The sequence below is a fragment of the Oncorhynchus mykiss genome, chromosome 23, assembly GCF_013265735.2.
Source record: "Oncorhynchus mykiss isolate Arlee chromosome 23, USDA_OmykA_1.1, whole genome shotgun sequence".
Classification (NCBI taxonomy): Eukaryota; Metazoa; Chordata; class Actinopteri; order Salmoniformes; family Salmonidae; genus Oncorhynchus; species Oncorhynchus mykiss.
Genome location: NC_048587.1, coordinates 27449100 through 27459857, shown reverse-complemented (window position 1 = coordinate 27459857; position 10758 = coordinate 27449100). Strand labels below are relative to the sequence as shown.

Genomic DNA, 10758 nt, shown 5'->3' with positions numbered 1-10758 from the left:
GGGCAGAACGACAGATTTGTACCTTGTCAGCTCGGGGATTTGAACTTGCAACCTTCCGGTTACTAGTCCAACACTCTAACCACCCAATCAGTTTATTCCAGTTAAGAATAAAACTGCATTGTTGATTAAGGGCTTGTTAGTAAGAATTTCACTGTATTCGGAGCATGGGAGAAATTCAATTGGATTTAAATGGAAATTGAAATCTAGACACTGACTGTAGGTCTATAACCTCTCACGTAACCTCTCTATAACCTCTCACGCAGAATTAAGCATTTCTTGCAGTAAAATGATACACCAAATGTAAGCTACATTTAGACTCGGAAACAGGAGTGGAGAAATATGATTTCTTTCTTTCAGCATCTTGAGATAATGCAAACGCAGTTAGAAACCATCTGTAAAGGTGCGATCTTTATCAGCATCATAAAAACGGATATTATTTCAATCAGAAATTATGCATCCAAGCCAAACTGTAATCTTATCAGAAACATGTTGGGCCATTTTCACAGCTTTTTTCACAGAATGTCAGAAATAATAAGTGAAACAAAAAATTGTTCCACCATCTGACTGTAGCCTACAGCGCATTTTCTATATTAGCGTGTAAGTGTTGGGAGCGGGCTTCAGATTTTCACTTTATCACATATAGGCTAGTTGTGCGGTTGCGGATTGGTTATTAGCAATAGCGGGCGGGTGCAGGTGAACAAACAGCTGTCCAGCACTGTCTTGCTCCCAGACAAACTAAACAACTTCTTTGCTCGCTTTGAGGACAATACGGTGCACCCGACACGGCCCGCTACCAAAACCTGCGGACTCTCCTTCACCGCAGCCAACATGAGTAAAACATTTAAACATGTTAACCCTCGTAAGGCTGCCGGCCCAGACAGCATCCCTAGTCGCGTCCTCAGAGCATTGACCAGACCAGCTGGCTGGTGTGTTTACGGACATATTCAATCAATCCCTATTCCAGTCTGCTGTTCCCACATGCTTCAAGAGTGCCACCACTGTTCGTGTTCCCAAGAAAGCTAAGGTAACGGAGCTAAACGACTAGCACTCACTTCCGTCATCATGAAGTGCTTTGAGAAACTAGTCAAGGATCATATCACCGCCACTCTACCTGACACCCTAGACCCACTAATTTGCTTCCCGCCTCAATAGGTACACAGACGACGCAATCACACTGCACACTGCCCTTTCCCATCTGGAGAAGAGTAATACCTATGTAAGAATGCTGTTCATCAACTACCGCTCAGCATTTAACATCATAGTACCCTCCAAACTCGTCATTAAGCTGAAGACCCTGGGTCTCGACCCCGCCCTGTGCAGCTGGGTCCTGGACTTGACAGGCCGCCCCAGTTGGTAAGGGTAGGAAACAACATCTCCACCCCGCTGATCCTCAACACTGGGGCCCTACAAGGGTGCATTCTCAGCTCTCTCCTGTACTCCCTGTTCACCCATGACTGCGTGGCCATGCACACCTCCAACTCAATCATAAAGTTTGCAGACGACACTACAGTGGTAGGCTTGATTACCAACAACGAGACGGCCTACAGTGAAGAGGTTGTGTCAGGAAAATAACCTCACACTCAACGTCAACAAAACAAAAAGGAGAAGATCGTGGACTTCAGGAAACAGCAGAGGGAGCACGCCCCTATCCACAGACGGGACAGTAGTGGAGAAGGTGGAAAGTTTGAAGTTCCTCGGTGTAGACATCCCAGACAAACTGAAATGGTCCACCCACAGACAGCATGGTGAAGAAGGCCCAACAGCGCCTCTTCAACCTCAGGAGGCTGATGAAATGTGGCTTGTCACCAAAAACACTCAAACTTTTACAGATGCACAATCGAAAGCATCCTGTCAGGCTCTATCGCCGCCTGGTACTGCAACTGCTCCGCCAACAACCGTAAGGCTCTCCAGAGGGTAGTGAGGTCTGCACAATGCATCATCAGGGGCAAACTACCTGCCCTCCAGGACACCTACACTACCCGATGTCGCAGGAAGGCCAAAAAGATCAAGGACAACAACCACCCGAGCCACTGCCTGTTCAGCCCGTTTACCATCCAGAAGGCGAAAGCTCGGACCGAGAGACTGAAAAACAGCTTCTATCTCAAGGACATCAGACTGTTAAACAGCCATCACTAACATTGAGTGGCCCCTGCCAACATACTGACTCAAATCTCTAGCCACTTTAATAATTAAAGATTGGATGTAATAAATGTATCACATGTCACTTTAAACAATGCCAATTTATATCATGTTTACATACCCTACATTATCATCTCATATGTATATACTGTACTCTATGCCATCTACTGCATATACCATCTATTGCATATACCATCTTGCCTATTCCGTTCGGCCATTGCTCATCCATATATTTATATGTATATATTCTTGTGTGTATAAGGTTGTTGTTGTGAAATTGTCAGATTACTAGAAGCACAAGCATTTTGCTACACTCACATTAACATCTGCTAACCATGTGTATGTGACCAATAAAAATGTATTTGATTAACACAAACTTCACTCTACCCACACATTCACACTGGCAGCCCAACATACACGCACACTGCTGCTACTGTCTTATCTATCCTGTTGCCTAGTCACTTCACCCCAACTATAATGTACAGTACATAGCTACCTCAATTACCTCGTACCCCTGCACATCAGCCCGGTATTGGTACTCCCCGTAGATAGCCATGTTATTTTGTATTCAAATCAAATCAAAATCAAATCAAAATTTATTTATATAGCCCTTCGTACATCAGCTGATATCTCAAAGTGCTGTACAGAAACCGAGCCTAAAACCCCAAACAGCAAGCAATGCAGGTGTAGAAGCACGGTGGCTAGGAAAAACTCCCTAGAAAGGCCAAAACCTAGGAAGAAACCTAGAGAGGAACCAGGCTATGTGGGGTGGCCAGTCCTCTTCTGGCTGTGCCGGGTGGAGATTATAACAGAACATGGCCAAGATGTTCAAATGTTCATAAATGACCAGCATGGTCGAATAATAATAAGGCAGAACAGTTGAAACTGGAGCAGCAGCACGGTCAGGTGGACTGGGGACAGCAAGGAGTCATCATGTCAGGTATTCCTGGGGCATGGTCCTAGGGCTCAGGTCCTCCGAGAGAGAGAAAGAAAGAGAGAAGGAGAGAATTAGAGAACGCACACTTAGATTCACACAGGACACCGAATAGGACAGGAGAAGTACTCCAGATATAACAAACTGACCCTAGCCCCCCGACACATAAACTACTGCAGCATAAATACTGGAGGCTGTATTGTTTTTTTTATTCACACTTGTTATTCCTTGTATCACTATTTCTCATTTGCTATCTTTCTCTTTAACTCTGCATTGTTGGAAAAGGATCAGTAAGTAAGCAAGCAAGCATTTCATTGTTAATTGTAAAAATGTGATAACTAAATGCAAATTGTATTTATTTGTCATATGCTTTGTAAACAACAGGTGTTTACGAAGCATATGACATAAATAAAATGTGTATTTAATTATCACATTTTTATAGCTTCAATGAGGCTTACAGAAGTGTATGAGTTCCCTAAAAGCATATGTAAATCCCATTGTTGGGATAAAATAAACTGTTATTCCTTATTTTAATATATAATAAATAATTGTAATATTATAGAAGAATGTTTAAAATGCACAAAAATAATCAAGGAATGTTTAAATTTCTAGTATGTAAACCTAACATGAACAGGAAAGACATTTACTCTCACGGATGACCAATAAGAGCTCTCTGAAAGTCATGCCCCTAATAAGCCACGCCTCCAGAAAATAAATACCAAGCTGCTTGGTCAATACAGCATGAGTAAAAAAATAAATAAAAGACAACTAATGGTTAAATTTAAGCCATGTTTGGATAATCCCAACAACCCAATGTTTAATGCACCATTTTTTGTGCATGACGGATCAGAGATGAGATTCCCACTAGGGTTACTGTAGGACTAGATACACCTCCATGCACATATGAAGTCATACTAAACAGTATGGTATGTCACATTTGCAGAGGATGGATACAAATGCAGAGGATGGAGCAGACAAATGCATTGTGTATTTAAAAATGAAAGTCAAAGATAGACCTAACAGTACTTCCATACAATATGTAAAGCATTCATGACAAAGTTGTATGTGCTTTTACCACTAGGCTACATATACTGTGAGCTCTATAAGCATAAAACCATGACCAAGCCAAGCTATTTTTATAACGTGTCAATAACATGTTTACAACTATCTACAATGTGGCCCACAGGTATTTTCCAAATGGCTTCAAGGCATACAACTGTATCCTGGATAGATGACCAGCTGACATGTATGGGTTAAAACCTCTGATTTTCTGAAACCACAACCGCCTCTCCTCTCAGGGATCAAATCACTCCTTCCTATGACCACCTCTGGGTGATCTATTTAAGCAATAAGGCCTGAGGAATTTGTGGTATAAGGCCAATATAACACGGCTAAGGGCTGTTCTTAGGCACGACGCAAAGTGGCCATATATCACAAAACCCCCAAGGAGCCTTATTGCTATTATAAACTGGTTACCAACGTAATTAGAGCTGCAAAACAAAATGTTGTCATACTTCTGGTATACGGTCTGATATACCACAGCTTTAAGCCCATCACAATTCAGGGCTCAAACCACCCTGTTTGTAATTACATATGGATCACTCATTTAAGACACTAACAGCTTACAGACAGTAGGCAATTAAGGTCACAGTAATGAAAACTTAGGACACTAAAGAGGCCTTTCTACTGACTCTGAAAAACACAAAGAAAGATGCCCAGGGTCCATGCTCATCTGCATGAATGTGCCTTAAGCATGCTGCAAGGAGGCATGAGGACTGCAGATGTGGTCAGGTCAATAAATTACAATGTCCGTACTGTGAGACACCTAAAACAGCGCTACAGGGAGACAGGACGGACAGCTGATCATCCTCGCAGTGGCAGACCACGTGTAACAACACCTGCACAAGATTGGTACATCTGAACATCACACCTGCAGGACAGGTACACGATGGCAACAACAACTGCCCGAGTTACACCAGGAATGCACAATCCCTCCATCAGTGCTCAGACTGTCCTCAATAGGCTGAGAGAGGCAGGACTGAGGGCTTGTAGGCCTGTTGTAAGGCAGGTCCTCACCAGACACCACCGGCAACAATGTCACCTATGGGCACAAAGCCACCGTCACTGGACCAGACAGGAATGGCAAAAAGTGCTCTTCACTGACGAGTCGTGGTTTTGTTTCACCAGGGGTGATGGTCGGATTTGCGTTTATCGTCGAAGGAATGAGCGTTAGACCGAGGCCTGTACTCTGGAGAGGGAACGAATTGGAGATGAAGGGTCCGTCATGGTCTGGGGCGGTGTGTCACAGCATCATTGGACTGAGCTTGTTGTCAATGCAGGCAATCTCAACGCTGTGCGTTACAGGGAAGACGTCCTCCTCCCTCATGTGGTACCCTTCCTGCAGGCTCATCCTGACATGACCCTCCAGCATGACAATGCCACCAGGAATGTCAATGTTCTGCCATGGCCAGCGAAGAGCCAGGATCTAAATCCCATTGAGCACGTCTGGGACCTGTTGGATCGGAGGGTGAGGGCTAGGGCTATTCCCCCCAGAAATGTCCGGGAACTTGCAGGTGCCTTGATGGAAGTGTGGGGTAACATCTCAAAGCAAGAACTGGCAAATCTGGTGCAATCTATGAGGAGGAGATGCACTGCAGAACTTAATGCAGCTGGTGGCCACACTAGATACTACTGTTACCTTTGATTTTGACCCCCCTTTGTTCAGGTACACTTTATTCCATTTCTGTTAGTCACATGTCCATGGAACTTGTTCAGTTTCTGTCTCAGTTGTTGAAACTTATGGTCATACAAATATTTACACGTTACATTTGCTGAACATAAACACAGTTGACAGTGAGAGGACATTTCTTTTTCTAATGAGTTTATAACAGGTGAGGTTAAAGTCCATCTAGATGTCAATAACTGTGTGCTTAGAGTTCGTGAAGGCTCACATGGAAAATGCATTCCGCTCAGGTCATTGGCCATCAGACGCTCAATACTGAGAAGATAGAAAGGGAACTCTTTTAAACCTGTTTGATAAGGAACATGCATCTGTGGTCAATATAACCACATCAACCTGTTTCATCCGTGGATATTGGTTGGAGAGGAGAAGGAGACGAGGGACATACATTGTTCTTATGGAGTTTTGTCTGAGTAAATATAGGGTATAGTCCACTTGAAGAGTTTGGAACCCTGTTTTAAAATTACTCAAATGTCAAGGTAATTGTTTTACATACAGATCTCATATTACTGTATTGAATTATAATTTGTTATATATTTGTCACAAATGTATCATTTATGCAGTTCTGTATTAAAAATGTAGTGTTACATTTGACAGTGTAAAACCTAGCAGTACTACTTATTTATCTGAGAGTGAGGCAGATATAGCAAAAATAACAACCCCATGTCATTAGATGATAACAAATAACAACCCCATGTCATTAAACACCAAGCTCTTTCATCATTTCTTTAAAACAATTAATGCTAATTTCAGAAAATGTATTTATGGCGTTTTGGAATTTATCGTTTTGTCGTAGTGTTTTGTCAGTTACAAAGACAGAAAGCCCAAGATAATGGTGAAGTAAATTAATAAAGAAATAAAGATGTTAATGTGATTTATGTCATGGAAGTGATTGGTGGCACCCATTTTTTAGGGAGTGGAGGAACGATGGCTCTCTACCTTCATTACCTGCTGCAGTAGAGGGGTTGATGAGAGGCAGTTGGAATATGAGGATGGACCCCAGGGATACCTACCCTACTACCAGGGACTGTCTCCGGAAAGAATGGTATTCACATGTTTTCTATAATATTAGATAATAGATTAATAGTACTTAAATTGTAGACACATGAGATATATGCAGTTCATGGCAGTGTATTCCAATTCGTTTAAATGTTTCTATCAATAGTCTCCTGAAGTACACTCTTCCTGTATTACTCTCTGTGCCATTGTGTTCCCTGAACAGTCCTTGGTGGATGAGATGGAAGAGGAGTGCTAGTATACTGAGGAGGTTTTTGCCTGATGTATGGAAGCCTCTAGTGCCATTACTCAGCTATGGTGCCACCTTATTGGTCATGGTGTTGTATGCCCTGGCAGATCGGCTCCGCAGCTTTGTTGCTGATATCTTCATTCCCCAGTACCACTACCAGTTTTCTGTACCAATCACATTTGTCCAGGTAGGGCACGGTTTGCTCAGGGTTACTATAAGAATAATCTGTGTCGGGTTTTGAGTTGTGGTGTTTGGATTTTGCATGAGCCATCAATGTTTCTAATCATCATTAGGCTTTTAGAAATAATAATGATCAGAATTATTGTAAAATTATCTTCAGCCGGCTGGTGTGCGACTGTAACAAAATTGGTTTGACTTTGGATAGCCTATCTACGGGGCTAGTTAGGGACCGTCAATAAATTACACAATGTAAATGCGAAAATATTTTCATGTTGCAGACATTTTAGTTGTCTCATTAAATGCTTTCAATATTTGTAAAGGAATTTCTACAATCTGTAGTTGGTTTGAGATTAATATATGAAATTGGGAGCTATTGACATTTTCAGATATTGTTCCACGTACATTGTGTAATTTACTGATGGTCCCTAACTAGCCACATAGGGATATCAAATGTCAAACCAAATTGTAATGCCCATTGTCAATCTGGTCACATGCAGCTGTGTTCCCAATTGAGGATTGCTTGGGTGCTGCCAGCTGTGGGCATGACTGAAATAAACCCAACCCAAGGAAAACTGTTACGGAACCCTCATTATGTGACATATGATCATCTCGCAAATCTCAGTTTTGGATGAGACGGACTATGACCACTTATTTACAATTCATAGTCAATTTTGACACTAGAATAAATGTTTGACTTATCATTTTCAAAAGGAGAAGTTGGTTTTTAGGGGCAGTTGCTCTTTAAAATGGCTAAAGTTTGCCTGTGTTTATGGCATGTCTTTCCCAGGTGCTGGTGACTCTGCTATACTTGCTGCTCCTCCATGCCATGGGCCTGGCACCACTGAAGCCCTACTCTTTGTCTCTGGGTGAACGCCTGCTGGTGCCTTCTGTCTGTGGCAGTGCCCAAACTGTGCTGGGTGTGTGGGCAGAGGCCAGTGCCCACTCCGGCATGTACGCCCTCACCATGCGCCTGCTGCCCCTGCTCTGTGTGGGCTGGAGTCACGGCCTGCGGCTGGCAGTACCGCCATCAGTCCACCTAACAGGCCTTATCACGGTCATCACTTTTACCTCCGTCACTATCACAGGTAAATGCATTTACAGTGATTAGCTTGAGGGGAAAGTCAGTGGGGGAGGTTTGTGGGAAATCTTAATAGTCTCATAAAATTGAATGTGTTGGTGTGTCAATCATCAGTTGTGTCAGTACACTAACTTACCCCTTCTCCTTGCAGCGTCTCAAGGTCTCCCGTCAGTGGAGGTTCTGGAGTGTCTCTACGCCCCGCTGGCCCTCCTTCTACACAGCCTTTCTCTGACCTGGCTGGCCAAGGTGGCTGAGACCGAGCACCGGCACCACAGCAGCTCCCACATCTCACCTTTTGACCTGTACTTCACCCTGATGGTGAACCAGAGCCTGGTGCTTGGCTTCCTGTGCCTGCTGCACCCAGAGGGCCCCCGGGCACTGGGCGAGGGTAGCTGGCACAGCCTGCTCTTCATGGGCTACCTGCTGGCGATACTGCTGCTGGGAGCTCTACAGCACCTCTTGGTGGACATGGCCGCTCTGACCTTCTCACCGCTGGCTGCAGCGCTACTCCACACGGCACACGGATTAACAAGACCGTTGTACAGCCTGTTGTAGATGATCCAACATGGAGGAGGATGAAGTTGACTCTAGAGACTAGTCAGAAGTCAGTTGCCTCCCTCAAATCAAATTGCATTTGTCACATACACATGGTTAGCAGATGTTAATGCGAGTGTAGCAAAATGCTTGTGCTTCTGGTTCCGACAGCGCAGTAATATCTAACAATTCCCCAACATCTACCTAATACACACAAATCTAAAAAGGGTTGAATGAGAATATGTACATATGGATGAGCGATGGCCGAGCGGCATAGGCAAGGTGCAATAGATGGTATAAAATACAGTATATTAACGTGACTAGTGATCCATTTGTAAAAGCGGCCAGTGATTGGGTCTCCATGTAGGCAGCAGCCTCTCGGAGTTAGTAATTGCTGTTAAGCAGTCTGATGGCCTTGAGATAGAAGCTGTTTTTCAGTCTCTCAGTCCCAGCTTTGATGCACCTGTACTGACCTCGCCTTCTGGATGGTAGTGGTGTAAACAGACAGTGGCTCGGGTGGTTATTGTCCTTGATCTTTTTTGCCTTCCTGTGACATCGGGTGCTATAGTTGTCATGGAGGGCAGGTAGTTTGCCCCCGGAGATGCGTTGTGCAGACCACACCACCCTCTGTAGAGCCTTGCAGTTGAGGGTGGAGCAGTTGCTGTACCAGGCGGTGATACAGCCTGACAGGATGCTCTCAATTGTGGATCTGTAAAAGTTAATGGTTAAAGGGAGGATATGGTAAGGATAATCTTTTCCTAGATCTGTCTATATCAAATCAAATCAAATCAAATTTTATTTGTCACATACACATGGTTAGCAGATGTTAATGCGAGTGTAGCGAAATGCTTGTGCTTCTAGTTCCGACAATGCAGTAATAACAAGTTATCTAACTAACAATTCCAAAACTACTGTCTTGTACACAGTGTAAGGGGATAAAGAATATGTACATAAGGATATATGAATGAGTGATGGTACAGAGCAGCATAGGCAAGATATATGGTCAACTTCTACCAGTAGAAGGATAGTTGTACTACAGAGCAGTATTATTCACTCTCTGTAGTACAAAGTCACCTCCCTAGGTGCAGCACTTTAATTACCAGCGCTTGTGTTCCTTCTTATCCTGTATATCATACTTACTACTGAACCTATATAAAATGGTTTGAAAAGGCACTCAATATGTAGGGAGACTGGATAAAATCTTTGCACTGGATTATCAACCATACAGAAATGCTCAGAATGTGACTGGGAATATGTCATAAGGCTGCTAGTTCAGAGTGGTGTAATTAATAAACGAAATGATAAGCATTACAGTTCAAGTGTAAAGATACTGTCTACCTCAAGGTTTTTCAAATCCCCAAATGCAACAATAAAAGTTAACAGTAGCTAGGTTTCCATCCAATCATGTGAATATATGCATAAAGAACCAACTTGTTGGGGATAATGTAACATACGGCATTTAGCAGACGCTTTTATCCGAAGCAACTTAGTCATGCGTGTATAGGTTTTACATATGGACGGTCGCGGGAATCGAACTCACTACCCTGGCGTTACAAGCACCACCAACTGAGCTACAAAAGACAAATGATAAAAAGCAAGCACATGACCATCAAATTACTAGAATAATCTTCAACTTTATAAGGTAAATGTCAGCCATTCAACCATGGTTCGCCAGTGCTATAAGATAGTGTAAAATAATGCATTTGAAGAATGTATATGCACTGTGTTTGTTAGCTAGCCATCCAAATTTAGAGGAATGATTCCATGCATTTTTCCAACTACCAATATTCAATTCAAACAACGCAGTCAATCCACAGACATACAATACACAGGCTGAAATCAGTTGATAGGACTTTTGTAAATTCATGTAGATATACCGAATAAAAATCAGTTCAACGTGCATTTTC

The 10758-nt window shown here is 43.0% G+C and overlaps 1 protein-coding gene across 1 annotated transcript; it reads left to right on the top strand.

The window, feature by feature from the left end:
- The first annotated feature begins 5977 nt into the window (after positions 1–5977).
- On the top strand, positions 5978–10236 carry si:ch211-248a14.8. The gene is made up of 5 exons (XM_021580595.2): positions 5978–6292; positions 6727–6858; positions 7036–7246; positions 8027–8324; positions 8469–10236. The coding sequence occupies exons 1-5, from the start codon at positions 6285–6287 to the stop codon at positions 8870–8872; spliced, it is 1053 nt and encodes a 350-aa protein (XP_021436270.2). The 5' UTR covers positions 5978–6284; the 3' UTR covers positions 8873–10236.
- Positions 10237–10758: the final 522 nt, after the last annotated feature.

Excerpts from the sequence above, each read along its gene's own strand:
- si:ch211-248a14.8 (XM_021580595.2), top strand. Across the intron at positions 6,859-7,035 it reads GACTGTCTCCGGAAAGAATG|TCCTTGGTGGATGAGATGGA; the intron begins GTATTCACATGT and ends TTCCCTGAACAG. Across the intron at positions 7,247-8,026 it reads TACCAATCACATTTGTCCAG|GTGCTGGTGACTCTGCTATA; the intron begins GTAGGGCACGGT and ends TGTCTTTCCCAG.